The 23,789-nt window shown below is 35.9% G+C and overlaps 1 protein-coding gene across 7 annotated transcripts in view; it reads left to right on the top strand.

Moving 5' to 3' along the window:
- Nucleotides 1-23,789, top strand: part of ZNF644 (zinc finger protein 644) — a 67,939-nt gene that overhangs the window by 34,288 nt on the left and 9,862 nt on the right. For 5 of the 7 annotated variants that reach the window (XM_087960591.1, XM_087960593.1, XM_026674107.2 and 2 more), the window contains 3 exons: nucleotides 11,629-13,668; nucleotides 14,106-14,652; nucleotides 14,839-15,432. In XM_087960591.1, the coding sequence (XP_087816717.1) occupies nucleotides 11,665-13,668; nucleotides 14,106-14,652; nucleotides 14,839-15,432 (3,145 nt within the window). In that variant the 5' untranslated portion in view covers nucleotides 11,629-11,664. Of the gene's footprint in view, nucleotides 1-11,628; nucleotides 13,669-14,105; nucleotides 14,653-14,838; nucleotides 15,433-17,896; nucleotides 18,020-23,789 lie in introns of those variants that run through there. The other 2 variants (XM_026674108.2, XM_087960594.1) reach the window with 2 other exon arrangements.

Genomic DNA, 23,789 nt, shown 5'->3' with positions numbered 1-23,789 from the left:
CCATCTAAACAAGCATAACCAGATTTTGAGAATGAGAATGTTTTGGAAAGGTGGGCATTGTTGCTAAAAATTGCCTTATTTCTGTGTGAGATTAGATTGTTGAATGATTAAAACGCCGAAAAACTGCTGTGTCTAAAAGGAGTAGCTCCAGATACCGTATATGTTCTGACTTAGGCTTCCCCAAAAAGCACTAAGCAGACTCTGTGTCCCAGCAAAACCCCTTTTATTAAATGAAGGTGAATTTCTTGCATGCACATTCAGCCAAATGCCTGGCAAACAGTGTTTCAAGAGTGTAATTAGGAACACAGACCTTATCTAGCTTGGAGAGCTGCCAAATAAATATTTTCAAATGCAGCACTGACAAGGAAGGGCTCAGCACAGAGTCTGAGATGCACAGACAGATGTCCACACTGCTGCAACGAACAAATTGTTTCCTGCAAAGGTCCCCTTCCTTTTTGCTTTTCTTTTAATCCCTATGGGAGGGGCCATTCACCGTCTCACCTGTGGCTTTACTCCCACGTCAACCCTTAGTTCGTAATTGTTCTTTTCTTTTGGCAGCTCTGCGCATGTCCAAGCTGGGAACCGGCTCCAGCTGTTCCCCCGCCTCACTGCTGTCTGACTCTGAAGGCAGCTGACAACTGCCAGACAGCCCTGGCCCCATCTCTGCCTCCGAGTCAGAGCCCTCGTCCGAGCCTTCTCAGCCTCCAGGACTGGCCCATGTTCCTCCCCAACCTCCTCAGTGTCCGACTCTGCTGCCAGCTCCGTTAGCCACCGGCAGGCCACAACAATATAATACAATTTTGAGGGGTGGTAGTTCTTTTTTCAGTGCCTTCCAATCAGTGTTGACTCCTAGCAATTGCCTCAACAAGTTCCTGTGATTTTCTTGGCAAGATTTTGGAAGTGGTTTGCCATTGCCTCCTTTCTAAGGTTTAGAGAGAGTGATCCAGCTGGCTTTGTGCTTAAGGTGGATCTCAATATAGTTTGTAACTTGGTATCTTAACCACCACACAAACTGGCTTTCATGAGGCTGTTATTTTAATATTATTGCTTGTAGAATGGTTCTACTATTTTAAGACTTTGAATCCAGATATGAAAAGATGTTTCAAAGGGGATGTGAACATGATCATTGTATCTGTCAAGCCTCTTTAATGAAGCTTCAGTTTTACCCAGTTTATGCACAGCAGTTGCTGTATGCAAGAAAAACACTTGTTTGTGTTAAGAAACCATCAAAATGCCACAAACAAATTGTGCCATGTTATTACCACAAGGTCATTTTGGTAGCTTTTTAATTCAACTGTGTATTTTTCTGAGATTGCACAGTTACTGTGCAAGCCCAGGAAGAGTTCTGGCATCTCTCTTATCAACCATCAAAGCAAACATATTCCATTCAGTACAACCTACAACATTTTTTTTTCCAAATCCATTTTCAATGAAAATTGCTAGATCATTTATTTTAGCATTATAAATAGCGGTAGGGTGAAATAATACCCACAGTAGTTTAAATTAAGGATGTTAAAAATTAATATTGAATTGAATATGATTTTTGTAATTTCTGAATCTTATCCACCTACTTTTTAAGTATTTGCATTCCTAATAATACTTGCTAATACTAGATTGAGTTTATTTCATGATTAATAGTGAAACACTTCAAATCTGTAGAAAGGTTTTTTTAAGTGGTAGATTGTATTGTCTGTGGAACACAGACTAGGACTACCACTTGGTGGCACTACCTGGTTTCAAGTAAAGCAAGCAGTATTTTGGTTCTGGAAACTGAACATTATACAAGAATCGCTGGAGCTGATACAAAATAAAACTATGTCTAATCTGAATTAAAAGGTGAAGTTGCACTTTCCTTGCATTCTTTCTTGGATGTGCATCCATCAGTTTTACATATAATTTGATGTGCAGACTTTTAGAGTTTGCTGCTTTAGTCATTTATCTCTTCTAGGCAACTCAGTAGAACTTTTGAATTAATTGAGATGTCCCAGTTCCTTAGATGAAGTTGTCACGGGAATCAGTAGGTTCCTACTCCCAGAAGACTTGACATTCTTACCTTGGTTTTAATAGGGGAGAATAGAGTCCACACCATTTTGACTAGTTTCTTGAAATAAAGGGAACATTTAAGTATCCCTGAGAAATTGAATTTAAAACATAATTTGCCCAAATGCTAATCCTTGACTCTTGTACTCTCATCTTTTTTTAAAAAATCTCTAGATATTGAATTACTATAAGTTGTTTTAACTGAAATTCTGTATTTAAAATTTACTGTACATTTGTTGTACCTGTTTTTTAAGATAAATTATTGTGCATGTGATAGACTTTTAGAAAGAAACATCAAGACTTGGAAATGGTAGGACTGTATTTAATGTTTTAATGGGAGAAAATTCCTTTTATTTTGAAATCCTTCATGTTTGTCTCAAATGGAGGATAAACTTCAGGTATTATATGATAGTTACAATATTAGATGATGATTTGAAAATGTATTATTTATCTCCATAAGATAGAGTTTTCATACATGGTAGCAACACTTTTTAATAGTAACATTGTGAGGTGGGCTTCATACATTTTTGAATCATTAAATGCAAAATTAGCAATTGTGTATAAACATGGAGATGCTTTTGAAATATTTTATGCTGGAAGGGAAAATGTTCAAATAGGTTGGCTAAGTGCTTCAGTGTTATGATTATGATTGAAGCAGAAATAGATCTATATCCAAAAACATTAAGCTTAGAGCCAGTTTGATGTAGTGATTAAAGCCTCAGTTTAGGAACAGGAAATCCTGAGTTCTAGTTGTACCTTAGATTCAAAGCCAGCTGGATGACAATTTCTTTCTCTTAGCCTTAGGAAGAAAACAAGGACAAATCATTTCTGAAAAACCTTGCCAACAAAACTGCAGGGACTTGTCTGGGCAGTCTCTGAGAGTCAATGCTGTCTCAAAAATAACATACCTAACTACCTACCTATTTTACTAGACAAAATATTGATCAAGATATTTGAACAAAATATTGGATTATATAAAGAAGGATCGCCATTGAAAAAACTCACGATTGTGATTTATGTAACAAATTTTATCTGTTTTTCGTCTTTCAGCATAGGATTTCATCAAATCCAATTAAAGAGGAGTAAGTCAATTTTAGGATACATTGTATGAATGGTGTATAACTCTTCTGTATTAACATAACTACCAGTATAAAAATGTAGTTTATGTTCTAGGTGTTTTTCTGATTAACATAAATAATGGTTGTTAGAGCAACATCTATGGGCATGGTCTTAAATTATTGAAATTTATACTAAACGGATCTCTCAGCAATCGCAAGTGAAACAAAAATTGCGTATGTAATAAGCAAAAACTTGTTAGCAGCTTTAATGAGTGTTGAATCGCAGCTAGAGGAAACTGCTAGTTATTTACCACTGAAAAGATACTCATTATAAAGATAGTCATGTGACAAAGGTACAAGCTATGCAAATTCTTAGTACACAAAACAGTAACATTTCACTATTCTAAATTGAGAAGTCCATGGTATCAATTTATTTCAGGTAATTGTTTTACCCTTTTCAGATAAGTAAAGTTTGTTAATAGAACATAATGTGTGTTATTAATGTTCAAAGAGAATAACCCACTTTAAATAGATTAAAGGTTCTGGTTATTTATTCGGATGCAGATATGGCAACGTCTAATTTAGTTTAGTTAGTGTCAGGACAGTACTTGTATAGGAGACTAGTACATTTTAGAATATCAGATTTGGATTGTGAGAAACATTTGGAGAAAAGTAAAAGAAGTGGCACATTACAGTGGAGCCTCAGGTCGCAGCCGTAATCCATTTCCGGATTCCGGTCATGGCCTGATTTGGTCGTGTCCGGAAGCACAACCGACTACGCATGTGCACAGTAAAAAAAATGGCGCCAAAAGGGAAATCGGCACGGAAAGGGAATCTTTTCGCACCAATTTTGTTCACCTGGTTTTTGAATCGTGACCTGATTCAAAAATTGGGTGGATTTTTTGTTTGCCACCCGATTTGGTTGCAAACAGGAGCGTTCACAACCCTAGGTTCCACTGTACTTCTATATTGTTCATCAGAAAACTACAATGTTGTGTCCATAGTGAAGGCACCAAAAGCTCAGTTCAAGAGGCTTTATCTTTTTAAAGGTGACAGCACTTAGCCTATTTTACCGATCACGAAAAATCAAGCAGTACTCCTTTGCTTGGTGCAATTTAACAGATTTCCATTCCTTTCCATCCATCATACTTTTGAAGACACTGCCTAAATAATAGCAACAGCGCTTAGACTTATATACTGCTTCACAGTGCTTTATGCCCCTCAGTAACCGGTTTACAGTCAGCATAGTGCCCCCAACAATCTGGGTCTTCATTTTACCAACCTCAGAAGGAAAGAAGACTGAGTCAACTTTGAACGGTCAGGATCAAACTTGTGTCAGTGGGCAGAGTTAGTTTGCAATACTGCATTCTACTCACTGCGCCATCACAGTTCCTAAATAAGACATACAATTATTAACGGCTGAATTGTGACCCAAGGCTGGAATTGGGGATATCGCTTAAATTGAAAAAGACAGGGAGAGGACAGGCACACAATTATATGTTTATTGTTATTCATACAATTTAGAAAAAGTAGAAATTGATAATAAGAAAGTACCTAGTGATTTATAGGAGGGAAAGATGAGAATTCAGGGAAGAAGACAACCCTCTTCATCCAAAAGATTCAGATTTATTATTGTAATAGAGAAATGGTATTGCAATGACAGTGAATGTATATTGAATTTTCTGCACTTCTGTGTTCTTGTTCTTTAATCAGAAATTAAAAATGGTTGCAAGGATCACAATGATTTGATGATGGATCTGTTATTCCTTAAATTCCTTTTATCTTCAGTTGAAGTATGCAGGCTTCTACACATTAATAGATGGAACAGCTGTTTATTTTTTAAATACAATGAAACTGCTGGTAACCTTATTTCATTCTGTCTGCTTCCTTACATAAACATTCTTCTCCATGAACAAAGTTTTATAAAGCTCTCCCAAATATAATGGAAATAAGGGAGAGAGGCTTGTGAAAGAACAGTGAGATATGTGAGCCTGGAGAATTCAGCAGTCAGCCTTACTATTTTGTCTAGAGGATTTTTGCAGTTACGAGAATCAGAGAATATCTATTTCTTTTGATTGAATTGCTGGGGAACTCGTGTGAATGATTTCAGATAAAGAGAAGGAAATTGGGTGAATGATATCAAAAGCCATCAACCTTGATCATCATGTTTTCAAAAGATGTACCATTTTCCTATTTTTTCTTTCTTTAGAACTAAATCTTGTTCTTGAGTGTGTTAACATGAAATGACCCCCCACCCCCCAAAAAAGTATTGTGTAAGAAAACGGGGAGAAAGCAATGATCTATTTAGGGTTCTTGTTTTGCTTGGAAATACAAGAAGTAGGTATCTTGCATGACTATGTGAATATGTATATATGTACTTTCATTGGTAATCAGTTATTTCATACCAAACAATGCTAGTATTTATTTTCCCTCTGTTCATCGCTCTTAAAATCCAATTTATGATAATTTCTAATTGAATCTGACAAATCTTTTAACTTTACCTGTATTAATGGGCATCAGCATAGCATTTAATTTGGTTATATGGTTAAATGAGCTAGCATTTGAATGAGGACACCGTTACAGCTTGTGTAATAATAATACCTTAGAAAAGGTTGTCACTACGCAGGAAGTATTCAGTGAATATTAACCTACTTGTAATAAATACAATTAATAATGTACATAGAAGAAAAATGATGTGCATTTTATTTTAAAAAAAGCTTCATCAAAAGAAAGTGGGCAGCATGATATGACAGGAAGGTTGAATCTAACCTGAATTATAGAATGACCTAGGAAGTTTGCTCAGAGGGGATTACCGAATAATTATGTTAATATGCAATTATCACCTCATTTCTTTTGTAGTAACTTCAAGATGTAGTGTAGTAAGGGTGTTATAGCAAGTGCTGATAGTTTGCAAAAATAGTGATGTTTGTGAGTTCCTAGACAATAAGACTAGCCTGGGGCATTTAAGTGATAATCTGTCATCCTGAAGATGGATCTGACCTTTGTGCTTCATTTCTTAAAGCTTACATGATATGACTACAGGCAGCTCTAACGGCAGAACTCATTAAGATTTTCTATAAAAATAAAATATTTTTAAAAGAAACACCTAAAAAGTTTTATTTTCAGTTTTGAAGGGAAAAAGAAAGAATATCTCAAGACGATTCTTTATAGAGCTGTCTATTTGAACTAATTTGGGCTGCAGTTCAATAGCTATCAGTAAATGAACATTTAATATATCATTTGGGTAAAGAGGATGTCCCTTATCCCAAATGTCTGTTAAATCTGATTTTATGTTATTTGTTTCAGTATGTGGTTCTTCAAAATAAGATTATTTGCAGAAAAATCTGAATGGGCAAACTCTCAATTTAAAAAGTTTGAATGAAATATTTGTCTGTTACATATCAAGGGCTTAATGTAAAGATATAGCACTGACTGGCCTTGTCTGGACTTAGAACTTAAAGAGAGCCAGACATTAATATATGAATGGGAGATCACCAGGGACTACCAGACGTGTAAGCTAAACTGAAAAAAGTTCAGAAAAAGGCAGTGGCAACCCATTGCTATCCTATATTGTTGCCAAGAAAACAAAATTGATTTATCAATACAGTTACCAGGAGTTGAGCTTGACTCAGTGCAACTTTATCTATAATAGAGTTTCCCAAACGTAGAGATATAGAGTAGGTACAGAGTCCAGAGGAGGCATGAATAACCCTTTAATTATCTTGTTGCAATAAGTACACATTTCCCAAAGTTTTATGGTATTATTTTCATTGTTCATTAATGTTCACTTTGGTATTTGTATTTTTAGGTTAGGGCTGTACATTAAAATTGCACAAAAAGGTGATATGATGGCAAAATGTTTTAAGAACTCTTGGCCCCTTACCTGGAAGCAAGCTTGTATTGAAAACAATGTGACTTATTTCTAAATAGATACAAAACTAATTTCAAAAAATAATCTTAATAAGCCAGCTATATGTCGGTGGTATTGCATATTTAGAATGTGAAGGAAGTATTATATCAGTATGCATATATGATGTCATAGCTGGATTTGAATGTATAATTTATAATTCAGTGACTAAAAAAGAGACTATACTAAAATGAATTTTAAATATTTGTATCATTTTAGATGTATATAAAGAGAAATGCATTTCAAAATGCATTAATGAAAGGGAAGTAAATAATTTGCTTTAATGTACTTATTTGTCATGTGTAGTTCTTTATCATTTGTCATCAGAGTTTTGCTAATTTAATTTTTTAAATACAGGAAGGAAAAGTACTTTCAGTGTAGGCATAGAAGGATTTGAGTTTTACAGTTTATAAAACTTCAAGGAGGTAGTTAGATTATTTTATATCATATCTGCAAAACTTGATTTCCTTAATGCTACACCTGTATAAAATGATTATTCAAATATTAAATTTGAAGATTCAACTCAAAGGTTTTTATATTTATTTAATCTACCCTTTAACCCAAGGGTATCAAACTCCATTTCATTGAGGACTGAATCAGGGTTGTGTTTGACCTTGGAGCACCAGGGCATGGCCAGCTCGACATCACTCGTGTCGAATGCACCTGTGGAGGCCTGAGAGCTCCCGAGCTTCGTTTTCAGCTGCAACCGGCTTCTCCAATCCTCTGCCAGTGAAAACAGAGCTTGGGAGGGCCACACGCAGCCTTCCTGAGGTCTTTTTTCACTGGAAGAAATAGTGCGGGTCAGTCCTTTGCTGTTTACAGGGTGGTCCCGCAGGCCAGATCTAAGCACCCTGCGGGCCAGATCCGGTCCCCCACATTAACTGATCACATTTGAATCAAAGCATCAGATTAATTTTCTAAATTGGCAATAATTCAAATTAGGATGGAACTAATTTAAATGCTTTCACTATATAATAAAATCTTATGGCATTTGTTAAATTTCTTAAATATAGCACTTTTTGTATTCAGATTTTAAATTGTAATTTAAACTGAATGTTAAATGTTGAAAACATGCGGGTTTTATACATAAACGAGTCTACTGAGTTCATTGGTTTGTGTTCCTGTTAGCATTGAACTGAAAAGTACACAAATACATTGTAATCTCTTCTATGGTTAATCTTAGAAACTTTAATCTAAATTTACTATGGAATAAAAAAAATTAGAATTTTTAATTGTCAGAATCTGAACCCCAATTTTCCAAGGTATTTCCAAGCACAACCAGAAGTGTTGGAAATGTCCTTAAGAGGGATTAAATTGTTGAAATCAACAATTTGAAATGAGTGATGTAATACATTCTCTGTATAAATTAAAAATAATTTATATAAGAAGACTACAACTTAAAATAGTTTGATATATAGACAGCGAATTTGATACATTAATTAACTGATCCTTGAAAAAGTGATGCATAGCTATTTTCTTAACTTGATGTTTTTTCTGACTATTTTATCCAATTGTTTGATATTCAGAACACTTTATCCAGTTAAATGCCAAATGAATAAGCCTTGTGTGTAAACAAAATTTTACATAACATTTACAGAATATAATTGAATAATTATCCAAAAAATATTGTGTTTTTCAATTTTGCACTCAAAGCAATTGTATCAGAATTAGTAGTGCAGCTTGGTATCTTCATGCAGAGTTAAGAAAGTTTTCTTGAACTAATTCTGAAAATAATAATTGTATTTTTGAAGCTAATATAATCTTAGTTTGTCACCCTGCTGTTCAGGGGGCACCAATAAAATTGTTTTAAATGGGAAGCGTCTGTTCTTTTTTTGAACCCCTAACACCAGAACAGATGGGTGGAACATGGAACATGAAAGGTTTTACCTCAGAGGTGACAACAGTGAAGCCACTCATTAACACTGAATTTACCACTTAGTTAACAACGTTGCTTCCTGTTGAGAAAAGCTAATATAGTTTCTCAAATTGACTGAGCATATATTTGTCTAGGTCTGTGAATTTCATGAGCTGGAGAAAATACAAATATTTTTACAGCACAAATATTCTAGAAATTAAAATAATTTCTCTACTTGAATTGTGAAGAATAGAAATGTGATGCTTTAGATTTCATTTTTTATTTTACTTGAATTTTTTTCTGCTGCTTGAGCTTGTTCTAATTTTTGAATTTCTACGCATATGATTTACTAGTTGGGATGCTGCATTGTCATTTTTATACTGATTACACACTACATAATTTTTTAGGAAATGACGTTTATTCTTTTGTAGACTTATGAAATTGCAGGAAATTTTAAAAGTGAAAGTATTAAGCAATTTTATCTAATGGAGCCATATCCATTCATCTAATGGATATTTTATCCTTGCATATGTATTACTTTATTTTATATGGAAATTGGTAAATTCAACCTTTTTAGTAGATTTAAAGCATAGTTCTGGCATAGCTATTGCTTATGTACTGTTAACATACTGGATTTAAAATCTATTTACAACCTCCCCTATATTTTTTTTAAAAAATCATCTAAAATATTTTCAAATTAAATTGCAGACTATTATCAGATAAGCTGAAACAGCAAGTTTCTTCAGGCAGGATTGAGCCTACTATACAGGAAGGGGAAATTATTGGTGTTAAGATATCTGCATGAGGAGGAGGGCATGAATGGGTACAGGCAAAATTGATTGACTTGCGATGGCAATTCCAGTTGTAATTATTAAGCGAATCATGTGGTCATTAAGTATGATGTCACATGACTGATTTGCAACTTCTTGCCAGCTTCCCCATTGTCTTTGCTTGTCAGAAGCCACAGAGAAAGTTGCAAAAGGCGATCATGTGACTGCATTGTAACAGCAACAGTTGTCAAATGCATGAATTGTGATTGAATTGGATGCAGAGGCGCTGCAACAGCCACATCCTCAAGAGTCAACTGTAAGTCTCTTTCAGCACTGTAGGGACTTCAGAAAGACACTAAATGAGTGATTGCTAACTGAAGACTACCTGTATAACATAAGAATCTAGTAACTCATCCTTTTTCTGCCAGACTATGCAGTTTTCATGTTAATTGTTGAAACAAAGTCCCTCTAAGACAGACATATTAAACAAGCAGGCTGGCCTGCAATAGGCCACAGAGTTGGCCTGCGGGGTTGGCCTGGAGATGGTGAGGTACAGGCCCCTATCACTCTGGGACTTGCCACACACCTCAATTGGCTACGATGACCAGGCCACGCCCCCACAAGGGGAAACAAACTCCTGATGTGGCCTGCGAAGGGATCGGGTTTGACACCACAATCTAAGGACCTTATAAGTGGCAATCACGTGATCCTAGAATGTTGCAACTGGTAAATACACCCTGATTACCAAGTATCCAAACTTAGGTCAGTTGCCCACTGGGACATTGCAGTGGTTGTAAGGGTGAGAACCAGCAATAAATCATTTTGTTTAGGACTGTCATAACTTTGAACAGTTTTTCAATGAATGATTGTAAATCAACAACTCTCTGTTTTCCAAATATAAATTGAAATGGATAATCCTCTAGACACTGTTGAATAATAGTATTTTTTTTCTCAAAAACCTTATGAACATTTGTCCTTGGTACATTAACAATGTAGCAATATCTGGAAGGTTGCAGGTTTTTCACTCTGTATTAGTAATTAACTTTTTTTTACATGTGTAAAGTAGCTCTGAATGGCAGTATAAATCCATAATGTAGCCTTGATAGGAGATACTGTGCAAATCCTTTATATTCCTTTTAAGTTTCTTATCTCCTGGTTTTTCCAAAGTGTTCATTGGGCCTACAAGTATTAAATTGGACAAGATTTCTTAACTTACTGCATATGCAGTGGCAATTATAATTTAAGATTCAACAGCTTAGCATTTAAAATCTCAGCTCTTTTTATTACATGCAGAAATTTTAACAAGATATTTTTCATATACCGTTGCTTGTGGGGGAACTTTTAGAAGTGGTCGGCACTTTAGCTGATTTTACAGTTTTTTAAAAAATATCTAATCTCATATTGACATATAATGGGGATTACAAATGTGATTACACACATGAGTACTGGGATGAATATAAGGTAGACTGTTGACTAGAAATGATCATCTTATATAGAAGTGTTTGTCAAACTTCATCTTTATTTGTAATTTTTATTTTTATCTTTTTTCACAGCTTGTTAAAAATATTTTTGATGAAAATGTGTGGTGCATTCAGTATATAAAATGAATGATGCTTTGCTACTATGCATATTATAATATGGTGTTTTGATAAACATAAAATCTTCCTTGATTTTAATTTGTGGAATGTTTGTAATAGAGTGAAATCCATCTGAAGAAATACTTCCAGACAAAGTGCATATATAGTACATGAAGCTTTGTGTACATCTCAGTGTGTCTCTTTTGAATTATTTGTGCATTTCTGCTCTATAATTCTATGTTGAATTTGAATTTTAGAACTAGGTACACTTCTGAAATTATTAATCTCTTCATTAATGGTATGTTTTTGTACGTGTGATATTCTTGTGACACAAGAATATTTTTAAACAATCAAGTTTAATCTTAAAACTATTGTTATGCTAATATGCATTCTAATATGGATTTTTTTATTTTTACTTTAGAGGAAAAGTGCTTAATGGACGGAGAATGTCAGCAGTATGGATGAGGCAGAAATCAACACTGATATCATTGGTGCTAAAGGACTGCTAGATGACAGTAATTTCATCTCTGAGAAGAGTGGCATTCCCAAATTAGAAGAGAGTGAAACATCATTTCAGAATAATACATTGACTTTGCCTGAAGATCTATCAACAGACAAATCTGAAAACGCCTTAAGTGGGGGCCAAGCACCTATATTTATACATACTGGGGCTCCTGCTGTTTCTAGTGAAAATTTTATTCTGCCTACAGAAACTTCTGTTAATGGACCAGTTCCACACTCCAGTTTAACTAAGATTTCCATTATGAAACAAGGCAGCATTTCATTAACTAATGCACAAGCTGTGGGCCATCAAACAGATTCTCCTTCATCTGTCACAGTGGTACCTGATTTTCAACTTCCCACAAAACCATCAACCCAAAATTCAAGTCCGGTTTTGTTCTTGTTACCTGAAGCAGCACATGCTAAGAACCTATCACATTCCATGAAAAATCTACCTCCCTCTGCTTCAGTTGCTTGTGACGTAGAGCCATCAATAGGAAAAAGCATAAAATCAGATAGCACTTTAGTAAGCCAAGTAGATGTGTGTGAGGATAGCAGAAATTCATTAGGAAAAGAGGATGGTAGCAAATCACTAACAGGGATTTCCTCAGCTGCAGGTGACTTCAGATCAGAAAGTGATGTAAGCTGGGACCCACAGAAAGAGTACATAGAATTCCTTATGACAAATGAAGAAACCGTAAAAGAGTCACCAGTTCAACCTAAAGTTGGCATACAGAAAAGGAGAAAAAGAAAGATGGATGTTAGCAAAATAACTCGCTACACTGAGGACTGTTTTAATGAATCTAATTATATTCCTGACAATTCTGAATCAGTAGATCTTGAATTTTTGGAGCAGAGTGAGAATGTACAAGTAATAGAATCACAAAAATATTCATTAACAAGAATAAAGCCTGAATCTACAGATGAGGAATTCGAAGTTGTGGATGCCATCCAGCAACTGATTTATAATCCAAGTAATAAGTGTGCAGATGATATTTCCCCTGTTCACAGTAGCACTTTTCTTTCTAATACTTTATTGAACAAATGTGAACAAGATGACTTGGAATCACCATCTAATTTCATTTCTGATGAGCCATCTTTTTATCCCTGTACAAAGTGCAATGTGAATTTTAGGGAAAAAAAGCATCTGCACAGGCACATGATGTATCACTTGGATGGCAATAGGCACTTTCGTCATTTAAATGTTTCGAGGCCTTATGCATGTAGGGAATGTGGCCGGACCTTTAGGGATCGCAATTCCCTTCTTAAACATATGATAATTCATCAGGAAAGAAGACAGAAATTGATGGAGGAAATCCGTGAATTAAAAGAACTTCAGGATGAGGGTAGGAGTGCACGGTTACAGTGTCCACAATGTGTGTTTGGTACCAATTGTCCCAAAACCTTTGTGCAGCATGCTAAAACCCATGAAAAAGATAAAAGATACTACTGCTGTGAAGAATGTAACTTTATGGCTGTGACAGAGAATGAACTTGAATGCCATCGAGGGCTTGCTCATGGGGCAGTAGTGAAATGTGCAATGATTACTACAGACATTACCCAGAGAAAAACACACAAAAAGACATTAGTGAAAGATCCCTATATGGAATCCTCAAAAAAGACAGTTGACTATATGTGTAAAATGTGTCCTTTTACTACATCAGCCCGAAGCATTCTAAAAAAACATGTGGAATATTTGCATCCGTCAGCTTGCATAGATCCCTTTGGCAGTCGCCTTAGACTAGATAAAAGAAAAAGGCTCAGTATAGAAGAAGCTTTAAATTTTGGTAGCAGGACTAAACATTTAATCAAGCAAGCCTCTGCCTTTCCAAAGACTTCTGTTTTAAAACAAGATCTGAAACGACCATTTGGCTCTGCATTCCAGACGAGTCACTTTGCAAAACTCCACAAGAGACCCTCCAGGATACAGAAGGCTCGGAAAAGTGTTGCACAGTCAGCTGTAAGTGTGTATAGTCAAAGCTCTGCAGACAGGTTTATTTTGAATAGAAGTAGCACTGATCTAAATCCTAAAGATTTATATCATGCAGGAAATCTAAAAATTATCCATGTATGTGTTTGTGTATATATACATACATACATGCACACATAAGCATATATAGGATTGTGAAATCTAGCAGTCATTTCTTTTACACTTAAAAGGGGATGCGACACAAGATCTGTCAGGTTGTTGCCTTTATTGTCTTCAAATAATTCTCATAGTAAGGTTTATTGTGGATTCTCTTAACTGTGATGAAAAAAGACCCAGAGTCTATAAAAAGTAAGCATGTAACTGTAAAAAAATTGATTAAAAGACCCAAAAGGGGAGGATCTGTAGCAGGAGATGATTTGGACAATTTTCCAGGCATTCTACATAAAATGACTGTTGTTGTTTTGCAGAAACTTGCTGGGAAAAAAGACAGCTATGAAACGGACGATGAAAGTTCATGGGATAATGTTGAACTGTGTGATTACACTACACGGTCTATGGAGGATGGCTCTTACAGTGATATTAATCAGGACCATGTAAACCTGTTCCCTTTATTTAAAGGTAAAATGGAAGAAGAAGGTGGTGGTAAATCGTCTCTTAGATATGAACAAAATGATGGATTTTATTTTGAATATTATGAAGATGGCGAAGGTAACAATTATCTGCATGATTTCCAAGATCATCATCATTTGGAAAACATAGGTACAACATTGCCAAAGCATAATTCAGTTTTTCACTGGACTGATTTATCACTTGAGAAAAAAAACTGTCCATACTGTCCAGCAACTTTTGAAACTGGTGTTGGATTGTCTAATCATGTCCGTGGGCATCTTCACAGAGCTGGATTAAGTTATGAGGCACGCCATGTTGTCTCACCTGAGCAGATAGCTACAAGTGACAAAATGCAGCATTTCAAAAGAACTGTGACGGGAACCCCAGTGAAACGAGTTAGAAAAGGTAAGCTTTTTCTTCAGCAGATTTTCAGCATATAAAAAAATGTGTTAACGTGAATATTAACTTATTTCATAATATCCTGACCAGTTATTTGTTTGTTCTCTTGTTCGAATGTTTTAATATGTATGTTTTAAGTAAGCTGCATCCTAATATCTGGCAAATGGATAAATCACTCATTTTTCTTTGTAGCAATTGAGAAATCTGAAAGTTCTACAGAACACACATGCCAGCTCTGTGGAGGTTGGTTTGACACTAAAATTGGATTATCTAATCATGTGCGAGGACACCTAAAAAGGCTTGGTAAAACCAAATGGGATGCGCATAAATCTCCAATCTGTGTTCTAAATGAAATGATGCAAAATGAAGAAAAATATGAAAAAATCCTTAAGGCATTGAACAGTCGTCGTGTTATTCCCAGACCATTTGTTGCTCAGAAACTTTCATCAGATGATGACTTTTTGTCTCAAAATGTTATACCTCTTGAAGCATACCGCAATGGCCTAAAGACTGAAGATATATCGGTGTCTGCATCAGAGGAAGAAAGGCTGAATTGCCTCAATGAATGTGATGAAGCAAAATCATTATTGCATGATGAAAAAAAAAACCAGTCACTTACACTGATAGAACTCTTGAAAAATAAAAGGATGGGAGAAGAAAGAAATTTTGATATCTCCCCTCAAAAGATTCATAATCAAACCGCAAGAAAGAGGTTTGTTCAAAAATGTGTTCTTCCATTAGATGAAGATGGTCAACCACAAAAAATGGATTTGACTGTACAGTCAGGTAAGCAGTTTTTATAACTGCTATTCTATTAGATTATAATTGAAATCTGTCGATACATTTGTTTGTGTCTATCTGTATTTCTTTATTCTAAAATCAATTCTTACTGAAACTTTTTTCTTTGCAAAGTTCTTATGGGGCGGGGGAATTCTTACCTAAAATTACCTATGTTTTGAATGTGCAGGCCAAGTTCTGAATAGAAAACAATTTTGCTTTGTAGTTATTGAAGGGTAATTGAAATAGATACATGTGAACATCTCCTTAATTCTTTATGGCTTATGTTTATTGTTATGTTTGATAGAAAGAGAATATATGATAATTACTGTTTGATAAAATGTATTGACAGTCAAATAACCAAAAATAGCTGAGACGTTGTTCCTTTATCTGTAATAAAAAATGTCAGCATTTCCCTTAAATTAATATATGCCTGATTGGTGAAATGGATGATGTGTGGTTATATGTGAGCTATAGCTAGGTCATATGTGTCCTAGGAATGTGTCTGTGGTAGCCATAGCTCTGTTTCCCATCAGGGTTCTGGTACAGAATCTCAGACTTTTTTTGAATGAAGATTCTCTAGAAATTTAGTCAGTAATTTCAGTCTTTATTTCAGAGTCCTTAGTATAGTTTTAGAATGCTCTTCTTAAATATGTCTTTCAATCATAGTCAGAGATTATCCTGGAGTTCTTTGCCAAGATCTCTGCATAATGTGTATTCCAGCTACTATAATATCACTCTAGTTTGAGTAATTATTTTGTAATTGCGGCGAAAATGCAGGGTGCTGTTTTATGGGTCTTTCAATAGTGCAGTATGATGCAGCAGTCAGACTGTCACTGGAAGACATTACATGATCAGTAGATTCATGTGATTTGCTTGTTGTACCACTACAAGATTGCAGGTAGTGAAGTCAAATGTTTATTAGGCCTGTGCAGATCTTTCAGTGAACAAACTGCCTCTCTGGATTTGTGGCATGAAATTACGAAAAGCTGCATTGCTCAAAGGCTGAAGTTAGCAGCTTGACACTCTCTTGCATGTGAGTTCTGTCATATTCTGGATCCAAGAGAGTATGTTGGATGAGTGACATGAAGACTCCTGTTCAAGGATCTGCTTATGTCTAATGTTTATATGGATTGAATGCATCATATAAAACCTGTTGCGATTAAAATGATGTCTTAAATGGGAAAGCATTCAAGTGTTTGATTCTCTACTTGCAGTCTGAAATTATATATAGTAAGTCACCTGGTATAGTACATGAGACTGCTGATTATGCTTTTACTTTCACCTAGGTAGATAACCTAGCTTTACAGGAAAACCTCTATTAACTAACTACAAGGGGCTAAAAAGATGAGTTAATACATGAATAATGCAATGAATTGCTTTAAAATAGGTAGCTTAATAACAATAGTTGGCTAAAAATAAATATTTGATATTTGTGTTATGTTACATAATACTGATTAGCTCTTTCCTCTAGGCTTCAATCAAAAATAAAATAAATTGTATAATACCAACTGTTACTAATGTAATTTTTAATTCCAATTAATATAGAATTTGGTTGTTAATTTATAGTGCTACTTAGTTATTAAAACTTTTGTAACCTTGCTTCTGAGCAGTTTAAAATACATGAAAATTGGTTTTTGTGTTGCATATATCTAAAAATGATATCTTACAAGCACCCAATTTTTTCTAATCTACTGAAATGTGAATAATGTGAAAAATAATTATTATAGCATTGTCCAAGACCAAACTTTTATATGTGCATGAAAATACAGTTAAGAAACCATTGGCAGTGTTATTTTTTTCTGATGTAGTTTGGAATTGCTTCACTATGTGTTCTTTTCTGTGATAACTAAGATGTTTGTTGATCATTTATTTAGCACAAAGATTTTAGCAAAAACTACAAATCATTAACTTTCATTATTGATTGCGCATTCAGAGTAATGAAGATAAAATGCACGGAACAAAATGTTTTGTCTAACAGCTGTGCAGTGGTGTGTTTTACCACCTTTTTCTCCAAGCCCTCATCAGCAACCTAATTTAGTATTGAGCCTTTTACAGTCTTGTGGTTAAAACACTTTAATTACCACTTTGTCAACCAGACTTTCTAATTCTCTTTATTGGGAACATTGCAAGCTTTCAAACTCCTTAACAGAACTGTGCTATTCAAATTGCAGAATTGTATTTTGGGTTAGGAAAGAAATCTGTAATGTGAAAATCAGCAGCAAAGTGATAATAGTTGTTAAATTCAGCAAAGCTTAGGGATTCAAATCATGCATTTCATTTTTCTTACCCAAAAGGATGTTTTGTGCCAGATAAGAAAATAATAACCATAACCTAGGTCCTTCCTTATGAAACAATTGCACTGATGCACTGGACATACTTAAAACAACTTTACATTCAGGGTTTTTCAAAACGAGTTGAGAGTTTCATTTTTAAAGAGAGAACTGGATTATAGTTTTCTTTTGAATGATAGGTATGCCTGTGAAGCTTAGAACGTGTGTGCATTGCAATACGGCGTTTACAAGTGCTGTTAGCCTGTCCAACCACTTACGCGCTTATGCACGAAAGAAGAGTGCTGGACTTTTGACTGGGACAGGTATGTTTGTTACAGATGTAAATTCAAGTCTGTCTATCTACATTTTCCTCATCAGACTTGAAAAATCCATATAATTCAGTTGACATTTAAAATTCTCTGAAGAAATTGAATTAGAATTATAGCAACGTTTAAACGTATGTTGCTATCCCATTTTTTCATGAATCGTTTTATTTTATTTTATTTTTTTATCAAGCATTATTTTCATGTATATGAACAGTTCAGGAGTGAATGCTCTGTTTTCTGGCTAAATGCAAAAGGAGCTGAATTTTTAATTAAACTTGCGAAGTTTTGATCAAGAATCTTTACCAATTATTACAACTCATTCTTTAAATAAATTAATATCAAAGTAAACACAGGCATTTATGTGGTTTCTACAATTGTCAGTACATCATGTTCAATCAAAACTCCATTACTTTCTCATATTTGTTATGTATATATTTAAATCTGTTGGACAGGCAGGTAAGAGTAACAACACAGTTATATCTGGTGTGTTTATTTGTTTTAATACTTCGTACTATGTGTTGGATTTTAAATGTAGTGGGATTTCCTGTGAACCTAACTATTAGACTGCTACAATAAAAGCAAACAAAATTCAAGTACAGATAGTCCTCAACTTACGATCACAATGAGACCAGAATTTTGGTTACTGAGCTATAAAGTCATAACACTGGATGTCATGCGACTGCATCACTTACTGACCACAATCCCAGTAATCCGTGTAGCCATCATTAAGCAAATTTTACCAGTCATTAGCCAAAGACTCATCCCAATTCAAGCCATTATGAGCTTGGTCCATGCCAGCCCCAAGCCTCAATAAGGTAAGGGCTTGCTTCCAACTCCCCTCCCCGCAACACACCCAACCATCTGTCTCCACCCCATCTCTGCTCTTTTGGCTGCCCTGCCCTTCGTCTTGCAAGATGGTAAGCAACCCCAGAAACACATGGCCCCATGGCTGCTTGCCACAGCTTGGAAACTGCAGCCACCCCAGCCCAGTTTTTGTCATCCTTGCCGCCCTGCATTTTGAGACACCTGCCATCTTGTGTTTTACTGCTTCTCCTCACTTTCACCATCTTCTTGCTCCTGCTGATGATGAGGCATACCTGCCTGGGTCTGGCTTCACACTATGAAAAGGGGGTTGGGGGAGAAGTTGCTTTCAGCTTTTCTTTCCTTTTTCTCACACAAAGCCAAACCCCACCCCCATCCAGTGGCCTTTACATGAGGCAGTTTCTTTGCCAAGACCTCCTCGATGGACTGGGACTGGCCTCCCGTTGTGAAAAAGGGGAAAAATAACTGCTTTCAGCTCGCTCCCCTCTTTTGGAGTCCCAGCCCATCCAGGAGCTGTTTGCAGAGAAGCACTCCTTTCAGAGATTCCTGGGTGGGGAAGTTGCTTTTCCCTAAATGGAGGGGAGAGAGCCCAATGCAGCCTTTTAGAACTTTTTTCACAGAATGAAGCCAGATCCAGGCCTTCCCTCGATCTGTTCGCAAAGGGATGCTATGGCTCAAGGGATGCTTTCGTCTCTTCCCCACTTTTTCGCAGTGTAAAACCAGCCCCAGGCTGGATGCGCCTCATTAGCAATAGGAGCAAGAAGATGGCGAAGGTGAGTTGGGACAAGAGAATGCAGGGCAGCAGGTGGCCAAAAGAGCATAGATGGGGCAGATAAGCAGATGGTGGGAGTTGCGACACCCATACGGTTGTAAGTGCAGATGGGTTTGCAAATGGCAAGCTGGGCGGATCAAAAGACGCCAGCCACGTTACTCTAGTGGCTATGCCATTTGGAGTTTAATTGTAGTGGCGGTTGTGCTGATAAAACAGGAAGCCAGTCTTAGTCTTTGTGGCGGCTATGCCAGTCAGACCGAGGAAGCCAGCAGAGTCATGAGGCTCATTCACTGAAAAACAGCGAATTGTCTGCAACAGCTTTATTGCTCTCCCGAAAGCTGTGCTGTTCTCCGAAAAACAGCTGATTTGCTGGCAGCTGTGTCACTCACCTGCAAAACTGCTGTTTCCAGCCATCCTGTGTGAGAATCCAAAGAATTCAGCTCTGCCTTTTTTCTCTGAGGAGCTCCTGTTAAACACGTCTCTCTTGGGCTAAGACTGAGTCAAAACTGGGACCTAGTCAGGAGAGTCATGGTTACAAAATTTAAAAGGACTCAGTCTTTGGGCAGGAAGGCAGAGTTAACACATTCTTTGGATTCTCTGCTCAGCACACTGAGAAGGAGCATATCAGGTAAGACCAACGCCCCCTTTGATCACATGATTATAGGGGCATTGCCATAGCTTCAAGTACAGGTCATAAGTGCCTTCATTTAGTACTGTCATAATTTCAAGCAGTTTCTGAACAATTGGTTGTAAGTGAAGGACTGTCTGTATTGGAATAAGCAGGTGTGTAGTATATGAACACTTTTTTCCTTAAGAGTGCCAGCAGAGCCATGTAGAAATTATTATGTTTATTAACAGGAACTAAATTGTTTGGCAAGGAATATAAAGTTTAAAAACTGCTACTAGTTCCTGTCTCTGTCTTTGGAGGATTAGCTGACACTTGGGAAGTCATAGATACTACTTCAGGAGTAAGGTGTATATAACTGCTGAAGTTCTTGACAGTCATTCTCTCAGCCCTTTTCAGACTTGGAACATAGTTAACCTTAACCTCATCAATTGATGATCTTCTCTGGGAAAGTCTTAGAATGCTGTTAATGCTTTAGATGCTTTTGATTTTGTTGATAACAGTATTATAGATTATTTTCTAAATTGAAGGATGAAGTCACTAATATAATTCCTGCTTGCAGGATACTGGAAGTTTTGGAGTAGATACTATCTAAAAAATTTGGAGTAGATACTATATAAAATATAAGTAGATACTTATATTTTGCTACTATTGCAGTTTAATATTTAATTGAAGTTCTTGAGGGCAAATGACAATTTGAGAGGAGGCAAGATGTTTTTAATATACTAGTGACATTCAGCTCTAACGTCAGAGTTGGGAGAAGGTATGCATATTCTGAACTGTTGTCTAAAATAAATTATGGGGTGTATAACTAATTTTACGTAATATTTACATATGTATTATATATGTGATTTTATATTTATATATTATATATGCAAATTTATATAAGTAATAAAGCTCAGCTAATCAATTGAAGAAGAACTGTAACAATGTGGAAATACACATAGGTGTTACCTTGATTGTGAGAACTAGTAGGGATTCTTCGTTTAAAATGGGATATAACTATAGCAGGAATATGTACATCATTTTAGAGAGCTTGTAGAGTTAACTTTCTCAACAAAAACTCAGGGGATCGTATCAGTGATAAATACCATGTATGGATGAAGAGGATTGCTATTTAAAATTTTTCTTTTCCCATCTTTTAATGAATATACCCTGTTTCTCCAACAATATGGCCTCCCCCAATAGGAAGTCCCAGCATGTTTTATAGGCATGAAATGAAATTAAGCCCCTCCCCCCAAATTAAGGCCTATATTAAAACATGCAAAATGGTGGGGAATGGTGGGGGGGCTTGCCGTTAGGAAGTACTTTTGTTGCACATCCGGATATGGTGCTGCCTGCGTTGACCCCGATACGAAGTGCCCCACCAATGCCGAGGTCAACATCCAAGCCATCGCCGCCCGCCCGCCCGAAAATGCAAGGGGGGGGGAATTAAGTCACACACACCCCCGAAAAGACAGCCTAGCCATTTTTTTGGGGCTCAAAAAAAAAATAAGACCCGGCCTTATTATATGAGAAACACGGTAACTCATGTAAAGTATTTAAGTGTATTATTTATTTATGTGAGATGACACAGAAATATATTAAATTAATTGATACATTTATAATTGGTAAATTTTGAACATTGATGGTTGTAGCATTGAAGAGTAGGATTTAAAGACTAATGATGCATATCTTGGGGGGGGGACGACTTTATTTCACTGCAATACTTGAGCAAAAACCCCTTTCTAGAGCAGGGTAAAACAGCTGTTAACTGGCTTCTTTCAAAGTTAAATACTTTTCTCCATTCTCTATTAGTCAATCTCTTCTTTAATTATAATCTTTAGTTTTTTCTGGTTGCCTTTAGAGTCCAACCTTCAAAGTCCTTTTGTAGTGTTTTTCTCTAATCAATTTCTTATACTTAGATTCAAAATCTTCATATATTTTAATATGATTTTAAACAACCCTGGAAGGATTCTTATAATTAATTTCAGAATCTTGTTTCCAATCCACCTAGCTCCTTAGTCCATTTTTAACTTTCCAAAATCAATATTCCAAGAATACCTTTTGCTGTTTTATTTCTTAAGTCCTTAAACTTTGCTCAGGACCCAGTGTAAGGAAACTTGTCACTCTGAAGGTTCTTAATATGCAAAAAGTAGTTAACAAGCAACTTCCAAAAGTGATTAAGAAAAGAAGTAAATGAACCTGGTGTCTGTTTGAAATCTCTGAACTGCAACTTGGACAAAGCTATCCTCCCCTCTGCTCCCAGAACTGTAAAATCTACCAAAGATTTTGGTTATGGTCTCCCCAAGGGAAGCCTTGTATGGAGTGTGTGTGTGCTCCCAACTCCTCGCCAGAGAAGAATTATGAGGCACCAATCTGTTTGCCAGCTCCTCTTTTGCTGTAGTCATCAGTTCCGCTGATAGCAGAGCTATCCTTCCTCCGGCATCAATATATTTTGAGACTATTTTATACTTTCAATGTGATCTGCAAATTCAGTTGCAATTTAAAGGGGAAAAATTAAATTGATTGTGATGAAAATATAATGCTTTCTGCATCAAAGGTCATACTGGGTTTTCTGCCTTTTATAATTTCTTCAATTTGTACCACTTTTTGATTTCTTTGCACATTTTTAGAGAAAATACCATGGCCAGAAATAAGTCCCTTTGAGCATTTTGTTACTTTGTGCCCCAGTTAAATATTTGTATGCATAAATGACCTTTATTTTTTGTTTGACAGTTGCTATAGGAGCTTTTTATATTTTGTGTTTCAACAGAAGAAGAGCTATCAACTATCAAAGTCATTGATGCTGAATGGAATGTCTTTCCAGGGCTACAATTGCTTCTGGCAAGACACTGACTTTTTTTTTTTTTATGTCAGTCTGTCTATTTTGTGGCTTGTTAAGAATATCAGTATACCCCTTTTTTCTTAATGGGTAGTACACCAGTAGCAGATAGAGATGCTACAGTTAGATGAGCTTTTAAAATAAGGGTTGTCAGTGTCAGCCTCAAACATTGCACTGTCCCTGGCCAGCTGCTTAAAGAATTGGCCTCTCCAGTCCCGATGACATCGGTTTTGCTAGCTTGATATTGAGAGAACTAGCAGAGCTGAAAGTTCTTGCTCTTTTGCTGATCATTTCAGACTGACACCATATGAATGAGTACCCTGATTTTCTTAATTCGTGCTGACTAAAACCCAGAAAAAAAATAAGCTCTTATAGATTTCAAGTGAAGTAAGCTACTTTATATTATTCTGAGTGTAATATAAATAAAAAAAGATAAAACTGGAACTCGAGGTCCATTGAAGAATTTGATCAAGCTCTTTTTTAAAAAGTGAGTGGGGGATTTTTTGAACAAAATACAGTGCAGTTGTACTTATGATTTGCTACTACAGACCAGTAGCAGGCAATTAATCACAAATGCTAAATACTAAATGATACCATGTTATTTTTCATCACAACTGTTCATAAAATAATATATACTTCTATTTTCTACTTGAGTATACTCAGTAGGATATTGAGTTCCAAAATAACATGATTCTACAAAAGTTTCATTTGGTGGATTTTGGAG

The sequence above is a fragment of the Notechis scutatus genome, chromosome 3 (assembly GCF_049901735.1).
Source record: "Notechis scutatus isolate UNSWTSFEM ecotype Mainland chromosome 3, rNotScu1.2, whole genome shotgun sequence".
Classification (NCBI taxonomy): Eukaryota; Metazoa; Chordata; class Lepidosauria; order Squamata; family Elapidae; genus Notechis; species Notechis scutatus.
The sequence above is the reverse complement of the archived record's forward strand: the minus strand, read 5'-3'. Positions and strand labels throughout refer to the sequence as shown.